The following is a 22,953-nucleotide window of genomic DNA, read 5'->3' as shown; positions in this document are numbered from 1 at the left end:
GGGCTTCTGGTGTGCTGTTCCAGAATGGAAGAAATCACTATTCTTTCTCATAAGATTTTCTGAAAATTCAGTTTGATACAAATTTCAGGTAGGTGTCAGGCAATCTAGTTCAGGTAGCCATTGTGAGCTATACAGAGGTTCTTCACATGACTTCCTTCCTCTTGCCAGAATGCTGAAGTCACTGACAATTCTCTGAGTCATTACAATTGCTCAGAGTAACACTTCTTTTTTTGTGGTCTTTTTATTTGCCTTATATTTTATTCCATATAATTTCTTAAGTATTTCTTAACTTACTTATGAATTATTCATAAGTGTCACTTCTTACTCTACAAAAATTTTTCTACTACATCTATGTGCCATAATGTTTTCATTCCCTAATGAGAGGCAATGATTTTAGTTCCAATTTTTTTGTAACATAAGTGGTATAATAAGTACTTTCAGGACTTTATGTCTTTGATCTCCTTGGGATATATATGGCCAGTAGTATAATGCTGGGTCAAAGGATAGACAACAGTTAAGTGACTTTGTCTAGCTTCATTTCCAATTATATTCTCAAAAAGTTGAATCAAGTCATACTTCCACTATAAGGATGCCTGAATTGCCACAGCCTCAACAAAATTTATTTTGTGTTAACTTTGCTAATTTGACAGATGTAATGTGAAATTTAGGAGTAAATATAACTTGCTTAATAAGCAATAACCATTTCAAATGTCATCTTTCCCAATTCCCTCAAATATTCTTATTTCTGTCAAAGGCTGAAACATCTTTCCAGTGTCTCAGGTCTGAAACCTCAGTATTAGTCCAAACTCCTCAATTTATATATTTTATCAGTTGCCACATAGTGACATGCTTCCCTTCCTAACATCTTTAGTACCTTCTTCCTATTCACAAAACTATCACCTTAGCTCTTGTCACCTCTCACTTAAAGAATTTCAACAGCCTCCAACGATCTCTCAAGTTCCAGCATCCCATTTCTGCAATCCATTCTAAACCTCGTAATTTTCCTCAAGTACAAATCTGAGTACTTTATTTCCCTACTTCAGGGGCTTCTTATTGCTGCTAGATAAAATATAAACTTCTCTGTTCAGCTTTAAAAGACTGATATAAACTGGCTCTAACATGTCTTTCTAGCCACATTAGACATCACTCTTCTTCTCTTACTTTGTGACTGGAGGAAGCTATTTTCAAACAACACTCCACCTTTTGTATGGTCTTTGCGTTGGCCATCCTATATCATTGGAATGCATTCTTTCCTTACCTCAGCTTCTGAGTGCCCTCTTACTTTTATAGCTTAAGTTTCATTTTCTGTATGAAGTCTTTCCTACTAGTACCTAGCTTACTTTGCATCTATTTTAGTTGATTCTTTTACTATGTGACTCTTTTACCCCCACTAAAAAGCAATGTTTTATTGTTTGTACTCATATGCTCAAAACCAGCAATGTATTTGATTGATTTCCTCCTCTCCAAACAATCTTGTATGCTTTGTATATAGCTTATACAATATTTCCTCCAATAGAATGCAAGTTCACAGAGGATAGGCTCTGTTTCACTTCTTTAGATCCCAAGTACCAAAAACAATGTCTGTCACTAAAATGCCTGTCAATTGATGTATGTCAATTCTTTACAGGTCTTAGACATCAGTGAGTTTTCCATCACTTCAATAGTTTTCCTCCTTAGTCTAACTGCATTGCATAACAAATTGTAATTGAAAATTTCTGGTTTGTATTTTGTGACCTTCTCTACCCTTCAGTTATAAATATTTCATCTAGTAATTTGTCAAAGGTATTTCATTTTGAGTTTCTAATTTTTAAAACTGATGTGGCCTTCTGTGTTTCCAGTCACATATTTTTCTTGTGCTTAATTCATGGTTTCAGATCCTGGGTTCTGCCAAATTGCTTTTCAGTTTTCTAAGCTGTTTTTTTTTTTTTTTAAACCAATCAGGAGTTTCTTCCACTTATTTCCTTGAATTTATCAAATGTGGCACATTATTTTATAATGCTCTTAATTTTTATTTATCTTGTCTATATCAATGCCCTAGCTTTTAACTGGTACATATAGTTTTGTAGAATGATACTTTATAATTTGATGTATGATCATTTTTAAAAAGAAATAAAGAGCATGCCATTATTTCCCTTGAAATCTTAAAATTTTTTGCTTCTCTAAAGGTATTGTTGTCTAACTTATATTACTCTTGTAATTGAGTACAGCACTAAATCTGTTAGTAAATTCAAGCAGTACTGTCATGTTTCTCAAACTCGAGCACTGATTCTCCTTGTATTTCCTCTTTCTCCTAGTACTGAACAAAAATGCTTATTTTTATGGATTTATTTTATATATTGTTATTCATTTTGATTGGTTTCTATGCTGATTTTCTGAGCTTTTTACAATATATCATATTTGAAAAGAGATAGTTTGTCTGATATATTGTACTGGTCTATAAGTTTCTTCCTCTACTATTGTCCTTTAGTTTAAGTATCAGGGATCATTTTGTATCATTTAAAAAAAAAATAAGTCTGACAGCATAATTTATTTATTTTTGAAAAAACTCAAGAGTTTAATCTTTAAAAAAATTTTTTTAAAGTAATTTTTTTCTTTAAAATTTCACTTGTAAACACATCTGTACCAAGGATTTTTATTTTCAGTTAAAATTCCAGGACTTCCAATTAGAAAGATAACTATGGAGCATCTTGTTTTCTTTTTAAATAGGGTTTTCAGGTAATTTTCAAATACAAAATTAGTAGCATTTCTTAGTTTTTAGCTTGGTCTATATTCAAACTTTTCCTACCATCTGTTCTAGCTTTTCAGTTTACTTGATATAAATGGATGAATGAAAAAATACTGCTAAGCACAGAGGAAACAAAAAGAAAAACATAATATTCCTCTTCTCAAGGAGCTCATATTCTAATGGTAAGACAAGACACAATAGAATTTCAATTGAAAAAAGTTTCATGGTCTTTAGAGTGCAAAGGAAAGCAGACAGTAATCATTTTAATGTAATTTACAATGATAAAATCATATTGGTTTATGATGTGAAACTATCTGACAGTGTGAAGGTGTTCTAGGTTGGGCCTGACTCAAGACAGTCTTGTAGTAGTTTATAACAAAATTGGACACCTAAATCATTTCAGTTAATAAAAAGAGTTTTAAAGATAAACCCTAAAGAACCCTAAGTTGAGTCATCTGAGGGAAGCTCTCTTGCCTTGGTTGCCCAACATTCTTCACCGGCCAAGCATGAAAGAGGACCTGGAGCACCTTATGACTGCTTTGTACTTGGGGAACCAGAAAGTGATATAATAGCCTAAGTCTTTATTATCCTGAGCAGCATATCATAAAGATATTTTTAAATATTTGTTAGAGGAAAAAGTAGCTTAATTTGCATAGGAGTTAGAATATTGGTCCCACCAATAAGGTCTCTGGATAAAGAATTTTCTGGGTCTTTAGTAGCTGTGGGTACTGAGAATGTAGGGTCTTAATAATAATCATTGGAATAATCTGGTCCCTCTCTAGCAAAAGCCTCAGTGGTTTGTTTTTTTTTTTTTAATCTACATAGCTGAAAAATTATAGAGGGTAATTATATTGGGGTTTGTATTTTCTTCCCTTAGTATGGAAGACTGGCTTCATACAACTAGCTCTCCTCTCCCCTGTATGTGATAGCTGGTCACTTTTTTCAGGGGAGAGGTCAGTGGGATGCTACTTTTCCTAACCTCTACCCTCCTCACCCCCCAACATCTTTCCTTTTTGCCGCAATTTTAATTTGGTGAGGTAGAGGGTTACAATGAACAATGATTTAGTCCCCTCTACCATGTTACAGGTTCTGTTTGCTGATTTTAAAAGTCAACAATATTTCACCTAAAGCTACAAGTTACATACAAATACCAACTAAAGAAGATTATTGCTATACTTCTATTAAGGTTGAAATGAACAAAGAAACAGTTCAGAAACATTCAGGTAAATAAAATTTTTGTCTTCCTTAAGGCATTCAATAGTTCTCTGGAAATGATAATCAAAAATCTGGCTCTTAATAGTTTTTAAATATTACTTGACAAAGAAAACTTATTTTGTGAGGTTAATATTATGAAAAGGCTTCTCCTGTCAATAAAAAGTTATTTAAAAATTTTTTTTAAAAAAGAGAATAAAAAAAAAGTTTCTCAAAGTAGCACTTTATTTTTAAGATAATTATTTTTAAAATAGGGTTTATATTAGAGAAGAAGATTTGAAGATATAAGAAATAACTAAGGAAAGAAAGAAAAAAATCAATACTTAGCTCCTCCCTAATTAGCTTAACAACAACATGTAGATAATGATTTTAAAACACCATCATTATTCTTACTATATGAAATTAAAATGATAATTATGAAAAGGATTTACTACTTACCTACAACATATAAGCAGCCATGAAGCTCACTAACACCATTGCCTGCTCTTCGCTGACCCATCTCTTTAACTTCTATCCACTTATTCAAATGTGGGTCATATCTCTCCACACTAGACAAAGAGGCCAGCCCATCATTGCCTCCCACAGCATATACATAGTTCTAAATTTTAAAATAGAAATTAAGGCTAGCTTTTGAATTGATTCTACATATTGCCAATGATATACCTATGATGTACATAAAAGTAATTATTTTACAATATGGTGTTAAAAAGAGACAGCTGGGCATTCAACAAAGAAACACAAACACTGATTTTATCTGATTAATTTTGAAGAACTGAAGAAATCTAAAGAAAAAAACAATCTACAAAATGTTTTTAAACCTTGGAGAGTTGAGACCCATCAAACTTCTGGATTTAAAGGATTATCTATATCAGCCATTTTGATGAGAAGTTTATTTCTTACTAACATAAGAACTTGTTTAATATTTTAAAGATAAACATTTTAAAGATAAAATTTCATGTTGGTTTATAAAACATGAGGTAATTTACTCTGCAATTAGGCACAATAATAATAATTCAATAGAGAAGTCAAAAGATAACTTACTATTAGAGCTACTGAACCAACCCCACCTCGTGGGGTATTCATCGGTGCCACTCCACTCCACTGATCAGATTCAATGTCGTATCTCTCCACGTCACTGAAGCATGTATTGTCATCTAACCCTCCTATTGCATAAATTGGACCTCCTAGAGAGGCCAAGGCAATTCCTCGCCTACAAAAGCAACAAAACATCTTTAGCATGTGGGTATATTCAGGAAGGAAGTAAAAAATGGTTTTTAAATGCAAATAATTGGTCAATGTGCCATTTCCTCATCATTAACATCCAAATATTAATATCCCATTATCAATATCCTCCTCATCATTTATAAACTCACTAATATACAAAATACATGGTCAGCCTAACATTAAAGGGACAATTTTTATATATCTACTAAGACCATTTACTTCCAAGAAACATTTATTCGCAAGATAATGACATCCATGGCAAGGTAAGAAATATTTATATGGCATCTACAATCTGCCAGAATGGTATGAAACACTTTACAAATATTACCTTATTTGACCCTCACAAAAATCCTTCAAGGTAGGTGTTGTTACTATCCCCATTTTGCAGTTGAGGAAACTGAGGCAAATAGAAGTGAAGAGACTTGCCAAGGTTACATAAATAGTAAATGTCTGAAGCTGCATTTGAGCTCTGGTCTTCTTTTTTCTCCCCTCCAATTACATGTAAAAATAGTTTTCAATATAGTTTTTGGTATGATTTTGAGTTCCTATTTCCCTGCCCTGTTCTTGACCTTCCCTTTCCCCAAGAAAGCAGGCAATCTGATGTAGGTTATATATGTACAATAATTTAAAACCTATTTCTATATTAGTCATGTTGTGAAAGAAAAAAACAATACAAAAGGAAAAATACAAGAAAGAAAAAGCAAACAAACAAAAAAAAGGCAAAAATAGTATACTTCAATCTTCATTCAGTCTGCATAGTTCTTCCTCTGGATGCAGATGGCATTTTTAATCCCAAAGCTATTAGAATTTTCTTGGATCACTTCACTGCTGAGAAGAACTAAGTATCCATTGATGACCACATAATCTTCTTGTTACTGTATACAAAGTTCTCTTGCTTCTGCATACTTTACTTAGCATCAGTTCATGTCTCTCCAAACTTCTCTGAAATCATCCTGCTGATTGTTTCTTACAGAACAATAGTATTCCATAACATTTATATCCATAACTTACTCAGCCACCTTCCAACTAATGGGTATCCACTCAGTTTCCAGGTCCTTCCCACTACAAAAAGGGCTGCCACAAACATTTTTGCATGTGTGGGTTCTATTTCCTCTTTTATGATCTCTTTGGGATACAAGTTCACTAGAGACATTGCTGAATCAAAGGACATGTGCCATTTGATATCTCTTTGGGCAAAGGAACTTGGATCTTCTTGACTCCAGCTTATTACTTTATTCATTGCCCCACTTAACCTGCCTAGATTTGAATCCTACTATTAAGAGTTAAAGGGGAAAAAAAAGAACTTTAAATCTTTATGACTCTCAAAAGCATTGGAGAGCATATTATGAAGCAAATAGAGAACATTTGTTAAGTACTTACTATACACCACACTTTGTAGAGGGCTAGGGATATAAATACAAGCAAACATCTGATAATTCCTGTTCTCAAGGAACTTATATTTTAATGTTGAAAGACAATATATAAAAGTTATTTGGAAAAGTAGAGCAAAAATGCTTGCTTGATTCAGAGAGCTAAGCATGGTAAAGCAGAAGCCCAGATCCTAGCAGTTAAATAAGGTGAAAAGTTCATTTATCACATTAGAATGAAGGGCAGAATCCAAGTGTTTTGCAAGTTTGATGGCTGGAGATCAGCAAAGTTTCAAGATGACCCGGAATTAACCATTATAGGTTGTACAATTCAAAACCTTTGTCAATGACTTCACATGTATGTTATTTTATTAATTTTTATTGTATTATAAATGTTATCTCCCTAATTCTTCATAAAAATGATACGAAATCAATCAAAAAGCTTTTTTTAAAAATGAAATATCTACTTAAGATACCACGCAAGGTCATGTATTTTATTCACTTATAAAGAATACCTATTGACATCTACTAACTTAGGGCAATGCTTTGCAACCTGTGGGACTCAGCTTTATGCAAGGTTATTGTGTGTAATTCTTGAACATATAAGACAAAATTATATTTATCTAAAAATTATATTTATTTCCAAAAACATCTGCACTATGGCACTGCTGAACATGGAGGCATAGTTGCTGTAGATTGACTGAATTGAATGTGTGTATACATGTGTATGTGTGTATGTTTGTATATGAATATTTTTCAAGAGCTACTTTGAAGAATTTCATCTAATTGCCTATTCAAAAACAAAACAAAACCAAAAAAACTTATAAGTGAATAAAAAATGTCTATTGGGAAGACTATCATGCAATTAATAGGCAACCTATAAAGCTCATCCATCACTATATACAACTTGGCTGCAAATGAACTAGTTGGGTTCAGAATTAACCAGTAGGAGAGAAGAGATTGCTTTTAAGAAATACAAAGTCCAAATTCCCCTGAACCAGAGGTACTTTTTAAAAGCAATTCAATTAAATGTGCATTTACTGATTGTATATCATGGATCAGGTATTACCTATGTGTTTGATACACAAATATCTGGGCTTTTAAATTGTTATATTATTTTGAGTTAAAATTTTTTTTTCTTCCAATGTACTTCATTCCTTGAAAGAAAAAAAGAAAACCAAAACCCTTGAAACAAATATTGTGTTGTATTCATAGCTTTTGTGAATATCTTAGGTAGAGCCCCAACTATTTTTGTACTTTTTTAAAAATGGAATTCCTCCTTCTATCTATTCCCACTGTATTCTGTTGGTCAATATAGAGATTATGATTTATGTGAATTTCCTTAATATCTTGCAACTTTGCTGAAGCTATGGTTATGACTTGACATATTAAACAGATCACTTGTTTCTTATTTTAACAGCCAGCATATCTATATCTCTTTCAAATAGTAATGGTGACAAAAATAGTTATCTTTGTTCTGACACTGATCTTACTAAGTTACTGGCAAGGTCCCTAGTTTATCCTTATTACATATAATAATGATGATTGTTGGTTTTACTACATAAAATATTAAATATACATATATTTATACACATTTCTGTTTTCTAGATGAAAAATGGATACTGTCTTGAGTTTTTCTGCTTTTTATGTGATGCTAGCTAAGTTACTTAATGCTATTTTCCTTCCTGGAAGAAGGAAATGGCAAACCACTCCATTATTTTTGCCAATAAAACTTCAAAACTTCAAATGAATCATAAAGAGTCAAGACACCACTGAAAGAACTTGAACAACAACAATATTGAACCAACCTTTCATGTGAACTCAAATTGAGCATAATCTTTGAAGCATATTACTATAATTTGCTTGCTAACACTAATTTTTTTGTGCTGATATTCATGGAAAGCCTTCTTTCTTTGTTTTGACTCTTCTTGTTTTATGTATCAAGAAAATGTCCTATTTTATAAAGTTTATGTTAAATTTTCTATTTTTTTCTATTAATTTGAAAATTTAATATTTAAAAAAATACTAATCAATTTTTTGTGTTGGTTTTATTGATATATAATTAGAAAAATAGTTTCTAATGATTTCCTTTTTGTTGTGAATTCTTTTTATATTTCATCATTGGTAATTTGGTTTTTATCTTCCTTTTAAAAAATTAGCCAAATAAGTTTCTCCACTGCTACTTTACTTAAAAGATAAGCACCTGGGTAATTAATTCAACAGGCTTGGTTATTTTTGCTTTTTTGCTTTGTGTTCTGCTTATCTCCTTAATTTTCAGAATTTCTATTTTAATGCTTTTTTTAAAATTTGTGAATTTTCTAGTTTTGTTTTGTTTAAAATACCCAATTTCAATGATCTGGAGTAATTGTTGTCTCTTTTGTATACATCTTCCCCTAAGGATTACTTTGGTTGAATTACTTTGATTGAATTCTACATATTTTGGTATGTTTTCTCGTTGATGTGCTTATCTTTAATAATAAAATGTCTACTATTTCTATGATTTGCTTGTTGATTCACCAATTCTTTAGGACTAAGTTATTTAGGTCCCCTACTACTGTCTATTTCTCTGTAAATTTTAGTATTAGATTCTCTGTTATTTGGTACACATATTAAATGACAATTTATTGTTGATCTCTTTCAACTTTACCTTTCAAACAAGTTTTGCTCTTGTCTGATATTGTCTTATATTTCTTATAAAAACAAAACAAAACAGCCTATTGTTAAATTAGAATCCATTCTGATTTCTTCTATTTTAATGGGTGAATTCATTGTATTCAGTTATAATCTTTAATTGTGTATTTCTCTTTAACCGTAACCTACTTTCTTAGCCTATGTCCCCCCCACTGTCCTATTGAGAAAAAAAATGATGAGAGAAAAAAGAATGCATCAATGTTTTTTCCTGCTATATTCTCACTACCTTGTCTTGCCCTTCTCTTCTCACTTTTACCTCAATCAGAGGTTCTTTTATTTTCTTTACATTTAAATCTCTCTAGTGCTAGTGTTTTCTCTGCTTTTTCTCTTCCAAAGTATCATATCTAATGGCATTTTAGCTTACTATAAACTTCTCAGAATTTTTTTAAAATGAAATTATATTATGCACAGTTTTCTCATGAACCCATATAAGAACACACACATCTCTATTAACTTTCATTATTTATGTTCGGAAAATCAAAGTGACTAAAAACTGCTTTCAGAAGTATACCATCGCACTATATTTAATTCAATATATAAGGTGCCATGTATTCAAATGACAAAATCTAACATAACACAAAACCTATCTCAAAGAGCTGACAATCTAGTTGAGCAAGGTAGAAAAGACAAGGACAACAACAATACAGGTAAGGTCCTATTAGAAAAGAGGAAGAAGACATGTCTTTTACCTTAGGGGACCGAGATTTGAATAAGTCTTCAAAAAAGGAAAAGGACTTTATAAGATAGAAATGGAGGAAAATAGGGAGTCTTTTCAAGCACTGGAGATATTATAAACAAAGGCACAAAAATCGAAGAGGTTTATGAGAAAGAGAAATAGTTTCATTTGCCTATACTCTGAAATATGTTAATATAGATATGGATAGAGTTAAATTGTGGAAGGTCCCAATATATAAAAACTTCTGATCCTAGAATTTACTTAGTAGGTAATGGAGAATGAGTGAAAATTTTTCAGTATGTAAATTATGTGATTAGACAGGCAATTAGGAAGATTATTCAGACAGTCAGATGGAGGATGGATTAGAAAGGGACAGACTCTAGCCAGGAAACAGTAACATCAGTAAGAAGAGTTGACTGAGAGTGGCAATATATAGCAATGAAAAGAAAGGGAATAAGTGAATGAAAGAATATTGAGATGAGAGAGAGGATGTGGGAGGGAGAAGGAAAAGAAAGGAAGAAGGGAGAAAGGGAAAGGGGGAGACAGAGGAAGAGAGAGAGAGAGAGAAGGACCAAAGGTTTCCAGTGTAAGGGGAGATAAAAAGAAGAAGGGAAAAAAGAATGAAGGTAATGAAAGCCAGGGGACAGAAAAGAAGAATGGCTACCTCACACTCCTAACCCAGAAAAAATTACTGGCAATCAGTGGGCATTTATTAAGCACCTACTGCAGTTGGCTGTTCCTTTAAATGCTGCTTGCCCTGTCAGTTACTTTGTACATTGGCAAGGCAGGTAAACAGAACATAAGAAAAACATTCTCCTCATTGTATAGTTATTCTTAAACAAATCTTGTTAGGTAGAGAAATTTGAGAAATATCTTAAAATAAGAAAAAAAAGCAGTAACAATAAAGTATTAGAATGAGAATAATAAATGATAACGTGTTAGCATAGAAACTGATACTGGATACCACTCTTAACTACTTACCTAGTGATAATTGTGCATAAAAATACACTCAATTAATATTGATGATCTAAAGGCATGTCTCTCTATTAGAGAATTTTTCTAAAAGACTTTGCTCTTTGATTTAAACATCTTTCCAAGAATTCATCAAAGCACCTTTAACAGTAGAGATACTGAAGTTTCATAATGAAGATGGAAACAGGGGAGGAAGAGATATATATATATATCTATACCTATTATGAAATCAATTATAAAATTTATTTTAAAAAGAAGAGAAGTAATTACTATGGAAATCTGGAATTTTTTTCCATTTCTACTTCTTAAGAAGAGCTAAGAGGATATGACCAAGTACCACTTTGGTTTATATAAAGCATAGGAACAATGGCTTCATTTTCTTTTGGTTTGCCCTCCAACAAAAGCAGAGCATTATCACAAGTGTTTAATAAATGTTGTCAGAATGTATCTAATAGGGTCTTGTATATTTCTCGAAAATAGAAAGGGATAAAAGACATTAAAATTTTTCTTTTCAAATAATATGAAGAAATAATCATGTTATCATTTTTAAATACTAATTTTTATCTCTCTCACAGACTAAAAAAAAAAAAAATTTACATGGACTGACCTCTTTGTGTTCATTGATGCTTTCATCATCCACTTATTGGTGAGAGGGTCAAACACTTCCATGCTGCCTAAATGTTCATTTCCATCATGCCCACCAACTGCATAGACTTTGCCTATTAAAATAAAAATAACTTTTAAAGTAAAATCATTTATTAATAATCTTAACTCCCCAAAATTGCACAAACAGTGGAATTAGTGGTATAATTATTTTTAACCTATTAGTTTAATTTTATTAGTGATGTTAATTAAATGGTTAAGTGCTAATGTATATATTATTATATTAAAACTTAGAGCATTTTCACTTTTCCTCACCTGGCAATCTCCCTTCTGGCTTTCTTGGCTTCCTTCAATTTTCAGATAAAATCCCATCATCTATAAGAAACCTTTCCAGTTTTCTTAAGTTTTAGTGCCTTCCCTCTGAGATCACTAATTTATCCTGTATATAGCTTGTCTGTCTTTATTTGTTTGCTTGTCTCCTTCATTAGATGTGAGAACAGCAACTATTTTTTGCCTATGTTTGCATCTCCAACACTCAGGACAGTGTCTGGCATAAAGTAGGTGCTCAAAAATTTTAATTAATCAAAATGACTAGATTGTGCTGATTTTCACAAAAATATCAAAAAATGGCTTGTACTTTTCTCCTCGAGGTATTATAACACTGAAGAAATGTAGGCAATTTCTAAGAGAGTTAAATTTTAGCAACTAGGGGAAAAAACACTCATCTTCAAGAGTACAGAAAAAAACAATTTTTTTACAGAAATCTTTTGTGTGTTTTTATTTAATGTTTTTCTAAGCACCTATAAATTGAAAAGGAATTTTAAAAAAATGTTTAACTTAAGAACTGATCTTATTTTCAAACCAAAACACCTCTTTATATTATGGATCTATCGATAACTAACTTGACTGAATATAGAGAGTAGTTATTAGCTCAAAGCACAATGGCTTTTCACATTGAAGTTATCAGAAAGTTTGCCTATTGATTGAAAAATACCTAGTAATTTTATACACATGCACATATATATGTATATATAGACATACTTATATGTATGTATATATAAAAATGTACATACATGGAAATGTATGCAGCAATCATTTTTATAAGTTAACAGGATTTGTGGATTAAATATTTCAAGGTGGGATAGAATAATGGAAAAATCTGGTTTAAGCAGAGTTACCAACCTCCCACAGATATTACACCCACATGACGCCTTCGACTGTTCATTTCTGGTCCAAAGAACCAACTATTTTTGTTTATTGAATAACATTCAATGCTTCGAAATGGGTCACCTGATCCACCTCGACCACCTACACAGAACAGCACACCTGAAAGAGGAGATACCAGTTTAATCTCAGAATTGCCAAATCAGGGTAAAAAAAAAAGTTACCTATGAAAGAAATTCGAGTTTTCAGAAAATTATAAAAAATGTAATTTCCTCAGAGAAGCCATTATTTTTAGCTATTTGGATCATCTCATTAGATAACTTTTATTCAAAACTGCCTTCACTAAAAAAATAATTTCCTACACTACTTGGCATAAGTGATCCTATGAAATTTTTGGAAGTCATTGACAGTTTTTATCCTAATTCCAAAAGGGAAGATTTCGAAAAATAATGCATCAGATGGACTGATAAGATTTTTATAGTGAAGACTACAGATTTTATACACCTTTATCAATATTACTAGTATAACATGAGACAGTGCATATTTATAGGAATATTTAGACATATTTAGTGAAGCCCAAATTAGGAAAATTTGTTCCAAATCATTTTACAAAAAGTTTAACATTTCCAGTCCCAAAGTACATCAATGACAATCATAGCCCTTCTGCCCTTCCATCAGCATTTGTTGATGAAAAGGGAAATTCAATTACCAGCAGTTTGTTTCCTTGGAGTAGTTCGAATGGAGTATTCAAAGTCAGGTACTGCCCTGCTGCTCAAGTGAAGGTGGTAATTTCTTGCTTCATCGAGTAAATCCCTACATTTTAGATTTTGCTTGACAATTTCTTCTTTTGCCACAACACCCATAAGAAAATCAACGGGCAACAATGGTAGTCGAACCTGATGGAATTGTGAACAGTTGTAGGTATTAAGTTGTCATACTGATGTTAAATACTAATTGGATATATATTCAGCAATGTTGAAAACTCACTTCTACCATAGCACCACTTCACTCCAACCCTAGATTTTCTCGGCAAGGGACCATCTACGCAATCATTACTCCCGAGGTCCTTCACTCCTTACTGTGTGCTCTACTATTTTTCTTGCCACAATCTAATATTGCCTAGTCTTTTCATTTGCTATCATTCTGATATTTAGGTGTTGTCTCATTCAGGAAGAATATGAATTCTTTGAAAGTTGGGACAGTGTTAATTTTCTATCTATAAGTCCAAGTAATTAGTACAAAGTAAGCTACAGATAAATCAACCACAAATGGAAAAGCATTTAAGTTGAATTCCTTATTTTTTTATATGTAAGACTAGGTGTTCTTGGGTCAAGTTTTCTGACAGGAAGTTTACATCTCTTCTTAAAAACTGAATTTAAACTTGTTAGATGAAAAGGCTAATCTTGTTTTTAACTTCTTACTTCTACAAATTTATCTTAATTTAGCAAAACCTGCACAGTTAGGAGGCAAAAGATAATATTCAAAGACAATTAAGACCCACTCTCTACCTTACAGGAGCTCACTAGTTGGGACGATGGAAGAAAGAGAAATAAATTATGTACACAAAGTAGAAAAATGCAAGTGATTTTTAAAAAATACTGTAAAATTGGACAGGATAGTGATTTTTCCCCTTGGGAGAGATACACAGAAATAAGGGAAAACTATTGACATTCAGTAGTGTATGAACAGGGTCACAGGGGATAAGTAGTATCATTCTAAACAAGTAGGTTGAATGATACTGTCAGTATCCAAAGTCTACCTCAAAGATAAAAATCTGATAAATTACTGTGCTTTATGTTTTATGGGTTTTTTAATTTAGGCAAAAACTTAAAATAAGTAGAATTCAAATTCCTCTTAGGTTGGGATAATCTCACTTTTGTATCTGTATCTCTCAACTCTTTTTTTGCACAAAATTTCTACTGATCCTACCCAAATGCTAATTCTTTTGGTCCTTGGCTGCTTCATATTAATTAGATATTGAATGATTGTTATTAAATGTGACTATGGAATAGTGAAACTAGTTTTTAAACCAAGAAAGCAGAAATTTTACAAAAGAATATTTTCCTTCAAAGATGCTATATGCTTTTCTCTATCATTTGCTCAAAGCACTTCTGGAATGTTTTCCAATATGGCTTAATTTTAGCACCTATGCACATACTTTTAAATATTATTATCTGTAACAGAAAATCTTTGGTTTTTTGAAAATAGAATTGATTTTTAGAAAAAGCAAAAAGCTACTTTATGAGTAAAAAGGGATTTGAGAGAGGATGTATTTATGTAGTGTACTTACTACATGCCATACTACATTGTACTAAGCACATTACAACTATCTTATTTGATCCTCTCTGCATATTGATTTAAACATAATTCTGAGAGGAAAGTGCTATTATTTTTTAGTTAGGGAAATTGGGGCAAACAGAGCTTAAGTGATTTGCCCAAGTATTTAAGGCCAAATCAAATTCAGGTCTTAAATATAATAAAACAGATGACTGAACCAGCTAAGACCATGCTTATACTGTCACTATAAAGAGACCAACTTTTCTTTATGCAGGTTGTCCACTGACAGAAATAAGAATTTCAAAATAAGAATTCTAGAAATGTTCTAAGCAGTATGAATTTAAGTACATACATTCCCTCCTAAGACAACTACTTCATAGAACAGGTTTTATTTGTATGCATATTATTGAATCTTTCCATATTTTAAAATTCATTCACAATTAAAAAAAATAAACAGAAAGGCTTTTCCAAAGATTCTGCCCATGTACAAACTAAAGTTAAGGCACCCATCTTTCAGAAGTTCATAAAGACTACATTCCACTGGCATTTAATAATTCTTTGAAAAATACACGCTTTTATTAGAAAAGTGGTAGCATAGAAAACAGTTATCATCAGTATGATAGTGAAATACTTTTACTAAGCGAAAGCCTGAATGCTTCGGAGTGATAAGTAAATAAGTGAACGTAGTCTTTAAAGTAGTATTTCTGTCCTTAATAGGACCAACCATAAATTTTTTTTGAGCAAAACAATTCATAAAATTTAGAAATTTATGTTCAAATTATGTTCTAATTATGGCATTTAATCAAAAATTGTATTTTTTATTGTAAATGTTTTTGATGAGCTCAATATTCTAGAAGCGTAGGCTTTAAAATCAACAGTGTTTGTTTTTTTTTTAATTAAAGGATAAAGAAGGGCCATTTCTAACATTTAGATTTTTAAAAATTAGTGAATAAGATTTCTAGTCCCAGGATAAGAAGATTAATTAGTAGCAGCCACAGATAACAAGCACAAAGATCAAATGTCTTGTATCATTAGTACACTTAGTAGCACACTAAATATTGCTAGTCAAAGCCTTTTCAAGCTTTATACTCTATCAGTGACTACTATATTTTCTCTCACATTTTTTCCTCAGCAGAAGAAAGAGATAGCTATACTTTAACAATATTCCTGCTTTCCTTCAATATAATTATATCTCCATTTTATCCTACCTGAGCAAGTATTTCATCCAACCACATCGCATGATGCTGAGGATTTGCAAGAAGCCACTTGATGGCTGCACAATAGACCTGCTTTTCATTCTCAATGTTCAGATCACTTGAGGACAAAAGCTTATGGAGATGTTGGGGTGAGACACTCACAAAGTCTTCACATTCTACCACTTCGGCAAAATGTTCACAAGCATATCGGTCTGCCATGTCCATTAAGTCAATGCGGTTGTGACTCTCTGCAAAAGCTCGAACCGCCAAGCAATTAGAAGGATGAAAATGTAATTTCATGTATTCACAACAAGCTCTAGCCACCAGCTCTACTTGTAGAATACAGGCTGCATATAAGAGAGGCTGGACATTGTCAACTGTCAAAGTGAGCCGGGAAGAATAGACAAACTTCACCAAGTCTTCTATTGCATCACCATCAAAATCCCTGATCTCAATGAGTGTCTGCTTAGCTTCAGCCATTTCAGAAAGAAACATGGCTCTGAAGTAGGGAATAACACAAGCCAGTACCAGTTTGTGGCAGGAGATTAATTTTGAGCCAACCTGTTCGAAAAAAGGAAATTGTAAAATATTATAGCTTATAACAGAGGCAAATGCTTAATTTTTGGTAGTTTATTTTTAAAGAGTAAATTACATGGTCCCTTACTTTAGAACTAAGCCAAGTAAAGATCAATTTTTCCTCCTCCAGTTCAGCCAGTTGATTTTTTAATTTAGTATATAGCTGATCAGAGTTGTGGACTTTTAAATTGTTACTTAAATCCATTTTTAGTACAAATTTCTAGAAGTCAACTTTGCAAATGAAATAAGTTATCATATAGTTCAAGTTATTATTTGAAAATTTATAAGGAAATTCATATTTGCTGAGCACTTAAAAATGAAGCTCATCCTTCAAACTGAAATGATTTATTAAGTGGAGGAGATGGAGAGTGTCAACTTATTTCAAATTTTCATGAAAAGAAAAGCTTCTTACTTAGGCTATTTGACCAATCTCTGAATTGACTCTTCTATTTTTATTTTTCCAAGCTAAGCTTCCTACAAGCAGTTTTTTTTTTTTTTTGGAAGGGGAAAAATAAAGAATGGAAATAAGAATACAAATAATGTAAATTTTAAAATGTTAAATTATTTTTCTTTTTCATGTGGAATGATACTTCTGGATACTTATTCTAAAGGATTAACCTATAACGGTATGGTATGGTGGAAAAAGGCTATCCTTTGAAGCTAAGTCTTGCTATGTAAATATAAATATAAATCTAGCTATGTGACCCAAAACAAATTCCTTCACTTCCCAGGGCCTCGGGCAAATAAGCTTTTATAAATGACTGATGAGGTACCAATCTCTAAATATAGAATTTTCTGAAAGTTGATTCAACAATGAAATCATAGGTCTAGACAAAAACAAAACTAAAACCAATGTAAGACCGTTGCCTAAAAAGATTAACATAAATAACAGTGAAACCATAGGTCTAGATAAAAACAAAACTAAGACCCATATAGGACAATTGTCTAAAGAGATTAATATAAACCTTAATCCACTAATAATGAATTGCTGCAATGTGAATTATCAAGACATTAGAAACCATTGTGTAATTTTTCTTGGAGAAGAAGGGAGGGATGGAAAGCCCATTTCAATATAAGCTAGAACTACAAAATGTCCTTCATATCTGAACTTCAAAATAAAAATATTTTAGAAAAATATAAAATGCAGGTCAAACAATCCAATAAAATATAGGTTGCAACCCAGACCAAGAAAGTTTATCAGTTACAAATTGATTTAAGACCCAGCGCTGAATGCTAAATGCGCTGTTTAAAAATTTCTTTCAGAAATCTTAAATATCTCAAGAATCACTTTTTGGATTACTTGTAAATACTACTTAAAAGATTTAGTTTTTATATCAATATTGTTAAATTAGATGTTACATGAACATGGAATTATATGATTTAGCAGCACTATTGCATAACAAGATTCTAGAGTTAATAGACACATTGTTTTACTTCTACTAACTCCTAACTCAAGCTATACAAATCAATGAGATTAAAAGCTCTTCATGTGGTTTATGATAGTCTCCAGTCCTACACATGTTTAAATTTCTTGTTTAAAATAAATTTAGAGATCAGAGCCAAGATTTACCTCAGCTCTCCCAAATTCCCCTCCAAACAATTTTAAAATAACTTTCCAAAGGAATTCTGGAGCAGCAGAACTCACAAAAGGATGGGGTGAAATAAATTTCTAACCCAAGACAACCTAAAAGGTCAGTAAAGAAAGATCTATCACACTGGAGTGGAATGAGAATGGGGCACAGTCCAACACAAGTTACCCTTGGATAGTCAGCAGCAGGTCTTGGGGCGGAGGTGGGGAGGGGGGGGGTAAGAATGTGTGTGGGGGGGTTAAATCAGCAGCAACTTCCAGAGCTCTCAATCCATGGATGGTAAGAGGATCGGACAAGGGTTCCCTCAATGGCATTGGTAAAGGACTCTAGCTGCATTGCCCATACCCAGATCCAGGGGACAATCTTGGGTCACAATCCTAGAATGAGGAGGAGCACTAACAGGACTTGCAGTCAACAGGGGAATAGGAACCCCAGTCACAGTTCCAAGGAGAAAAGTGCTTGTGGTTGCTCACACATCAAAGCACTGATTGGGAGAGCAGTGACCACACATCTCCTTAAATCATACCACCTTGGGAGAACTAAAAATTTGCAGACTCCCAAAACTAGCTCTGAAAATAGTTGCACAAAAAGTCTGAAGCTCAGGACAGTGCTTTGTCCACTCCAGGAGCAGAGGCCAACTCTAAAGTTAAAAGTCAAAAAACAGGCAGGAAAAATAAGCAAAAGAACCTCACCATAGAAAATTACTATGGGTGACAGGGAAGAAAAAAAAAACACACTCAGAAAAGTCAAAACTGCTACATTCAAAGCCTCAAAGAAAAAGTAATTTGGTCTCAGGCCCAAAACAATTCTTGGAAGAGCTCAAAAAAGAATCTTAAAAAGCTAGAAATAGAAATCCCAAGTTAGGGTAATATATATGAAGCCCAGAAATCCTAATCCTATCAGAATTCTTACTATGTTGGCATGATATTCATATTATTATATATTCATATATTCATAGTCATATCTCCATACCAAAATGAGGCATAAGAGTACTATAGGTAACAAAATCCTTAAGATAGTCAAATAACAGATAGGAAGAAAATATGCAATACTACCTTCAGTGTCACATCACAAAGTTCACCATCTTCATAAAATCGTAGGAGTGAACCATGAAAATCTTTCCAAGCTTCATTGGCTTCAAATGTATAAGATTCTTCTCCATCACCATCTCTATTTGAGGACCTGTTCTCTTGTTGGTGATGCTGCTGCTGTTTCTTCCCCTTTATCAACTGAGTCTTAGCTGATTCTGGGCACAAAGATTCTGAAGCCATTGACATCATTCCTCTTTTCAATGCTGGTTTGTTCACACAATTCCCATTGATTTAAAAAATTTGGGGGGGAGGGAAGAGATTAGAAATATAATCTATTAATCTTCATGTACTTTTCATGTTCAGTTCAACCTGTCATTTTCCTGTTAGTAGATAAAGGGGAAAAAAAGTCATCAATATTATATTTTGCTTATTTTCTAGATCTGTAATAACAATACCCTCCACCATCAAAATCAAAGCTAACAAAATTTTCTCAAGAACCAGGTAACAATTTCAAATTTATATTAATGAATTCTCACCAAAATTTATCAAATTATCTTGAACCACAATAAATTAGATACTGGTTACATGCTATCATTTGAAAGTCACTGTTCTTGATAAAAGCTAAGATTTTACATTTATTTTAGTCAGTGATTATCTCCAGTTTAAAAAAGAAAAAAACTTTCATTAGATTTAGTTCAAAATTCAATATTCTTCATAGCATATAGAATATTTTTAATTATTAAAATCATTAAAAAAATAAAATAGCATTGTCTCTATTATCAGTTAATGTCATTCAGAAGTAGAATACTATTTTGTTTGGTCCCAGAAGACAGAATTAACAATGGGTAGAAGTTGCAGAGTCGGGTTTAAGCATGTAAGTTAAAAAATGTCCTTTCAATTAGAAAAAAATGGGACTACTTAAAAAGGGGGTTATAATATAATTTCAGGCAACACTAGATACATATACATTTTTATTCAAGCATGGGTTAGACACCTATAGATGTTCCAGTTTTTATCTTTTTTTGAGAGTCTATAATATTTATATCAGTGGTACTTACATAAGGGTTCCTTGTGAGTTGCACACTGACTTCATTTTAAAACAAAATATCTATGTATGTTTTGTTAAATATTTTTTGATTACAAATTAATCTGCTTCAGGCCACATTAAGGAGTGTTGTGGGCCACATGTGAGCCTTGTGTTTGAAATTTATGGTCTATACTCTCAAGGAGTTCTCATTAGCCCTATAAGAGTTCTCAGTACCTTCACTTCCATGCTAAAATGAGGCATGAGAGGAAGGTAACAGGAAAAGCTGTCTGTCATGACAAAGTAACAGATGAGAAAATATGTAATACAACCTTCAGTGTCACACCATAGAGGTTACCATTTCATAAACGTGGAGGAGACTGAAAATCTTTCCAAGCTTTATTAGCTTAAAAAATATAAGAGATCTTTTTCCATCACCATCTCTACTTGATGGAGATAAAGTACCATTACATCTTTATATATGGAAAAGCCTTGGCTAATTTTATTATTTGGTAAAATAATCAAGAAAAGCATGAAGCTGGGGGTAAGGGGAAATTTACGGCAAGGTCTCTTTTTTCAAAAATATAGGGAACTAATAACAATTTGGAACTATGCCCAAAGGGCTATAAAACATTAAATTTGTATCCCAAAGAGATTACAAACAAAATATACAAAAATATTTATAGCAGGTTTTTCTCAATCGGAAATTGAGAGGATGCCCATGAACTGGGGAATGACTGAACAAGTTGCCGTACGATTTTTTTTTACTTAAAGCTTTTTATTTTCAAAACATGCATAGATAATTTTTCACCAATAACCCTTATAAAACTTTGTGTTCCAATTTTCCTTCCCTTCCTCCACGCCCTCCCCTAGATGGCAAGTAATCCAATATGTTAAACAAGGTGATAATATATGATTCTGACAGAATATTATTGAAGTATAAGAAATTATGAAGGGGATGATTTCAGAAACACTTGGGAAGACTTCTATAGAAATGATGCAAAGTAAAGTCTTAAGACTCTCAGGAGAACATAATCTATACAGTAATAGCAATAACAGTGAAACACTTAACTTTTAGAAGTACAATGGTTTTACCATTCCAAAGAAATACATGTGAACTACTGATTAAACTATCTTCCTGGTGCTTATCTTTTTTAAAAAAATGTACTTGTCTAATATGAATTCAACAGATAACTTCTGATCTTCTAAAAAATATAACTATCAAGTTAAAAGAAGCATGCTGTTTCTGACTGGCAAGATTCACATAACTGAATAATCCATAAAAAAGATTCTCCCTCCATTTCCAATGTTATTTATATATCCTATAGTTATTCTGATGCAGAAATCATAGTAGGCTTTAAAGATCCTTAAGAATGATCTCCCCCCGCATTACACACACACACACACACACACACACACACACACACACTCAGTACATAGAAACATGGTAATTTAATTGAAAGATTTTTCTAACAGCTTATAAACATATATTGCACAATTTTATAAGCTTACATAGTAAAATCTGATACTATCAAGACAAAAAAATAGATTTAAAAAACTCAACAAAATTTGTCTTTATGTAGAAATTACAATTTCTTTCAATATAGAAGCAAATAATTTTCCCCAAAAGTAATTTCAAACTCAAGTTGCACATTTAAAACATATCACTAACTGTACTATTATTAAATTATTTATTACAAAGGGAATTTGTAATTTTAATATTTAGCTGAATAAAGAACATATGAACTGAAGCCCAAGAGAGACTTTAGATATAAAGTCCTCCCAATATGCATAATCACCCAATGCCATTCTCGTTTTTTAATCTCTGAAATCTAATATAAGTAATCTACCTACATCAATGATTAATGAATCAATATCTGTAAGCACTAAAGGTAGAGAAAAAAGGGGGCTTTAGTAAACTTTTGATTAATGAACTTCTTTCTCCATAAGAAATTTTGCTTTTAAATTCTTGACAACTAGATCAATCCTTTGCCTAATTAAATGTTTTAGATATATTTCAATCTAGTAGGCTAAATTTCTGGAATCAAAGCATATAACTACTTCCCCAGTCCAGGGAAATTGAGTTAGGAAAACATAAGAGTTCTGCTTTCATGAATCAAGTGTTGTTAATATATATCCAAAAATGAGATAGCTCTTTCTGTGCTAGATCATGATGTTATGTCTTGTTCAAAATTTTGTTTAACTCTCAGAACCTAAGATATACCTAGAACTTCTATTACTGTGGTTTTTCAATATCAATGACACCATTTTAAAGACTGAGTTATAAGACTATTTCCTTTAATCCATCCTACATACTGATATTATATTAGCCTCTGATAGAATATGTACTGATGGCTTTTCACCACTCAAAAAAAAAAAAAAAAAAAAAAGCCTTCTAATGGTTCCTCATCACCAAACCATCCTAAAATTGACCTTTAACTAAAAACCCTCTATAATCTGGCTCTAACCTATATGTATTATTCCAATAATATAATTTATCAATGTTGTTCTTTGCTTATTCCTGAAAAAGGCTAAAATAGGATCCTATGAAATTAACGACTTTGTTCACTGTTCCCTCAGTCTAAAATGTTCTACTTTTCTTCATTTGAATAAAAGGCTAAGTAGT

The 22,953-nt window shown here is 32.1% G+C and overlaps 1 protein-coding gene across 6 annotated transcripts in view; it reads right to left on the bottom strand.

Annotated features, from left to right (window-relative positions):
- Window positions 1-22,953, bottom strand: part of KLHL8 (kelch like family member 8) — a 44,968-nt gene that overhangs the window by 7,961 nt on the left and 14,054 nt on the right. For 4 of the 6 annotated variants that reach the window (XM_051967639.1, XM_051967638.1, XM_051967640.1 and 1 more), the window contains exons 2-8: window positions 19,328-19,683; window positions 16,120-16,668; window positions 13,344-13,530; window positions 12,653-12,796; window positions 11,475-11,586; window positions 4,979-5,147; window positions 4,376-4,535 (exon numbers count right to left, since the gene is read on the bottom strand). In XM_051967639.1, the coding sequence (XP_051823599.1) occupies window positions 4,376-4,535; window positions 4,979-5,147; window positions 11,475-11,586; window positions 12,653-12,796; window positions 13,344-13,530; window positions 16,120-16,668; window positions 19,328-19,552 (1,546 nt within the window). In that variant the 5' untranslated portion in view covers window positions 19,553-19,683. The remainder of the gene's footprint in view (window positions 1-4,375; window positions 4,536-4,978; window positions 5,148-11,474; window positions 11,587-12,652; window positions 12,797-13,343; window positions 13,531-16,119; window positions 16,669-19,327; window positions 19,684-22,953) is intronic. The other 2 variants (XM_051967642.1, XM_051967644.1) reach the window with 2 other exon arrangements.

Source organism: Antechinus flavipes, chromosome 6 (assembly GCF_016432865.1).
Source record: "Antechinus flavipes isolate AdamAnt ecotype Samford, QLD, Australia chromosome 6, AdamAnt_v2, whole genome shotgun sequence".
In the NCBI taxonomy this organism is placed as follows: domain Eukaryota; kingdom Metazoa; phylum Chordata; class Mammalia; order Dasyuromorphia; family Dasyuridae; genus Antechinus; species Antechinus flavipes.
The sequence above is the reverse complement of the archived record's forward strand: the minus strand, read 5'-3'. Positions and strand labels throughout refer to the sequence as shown.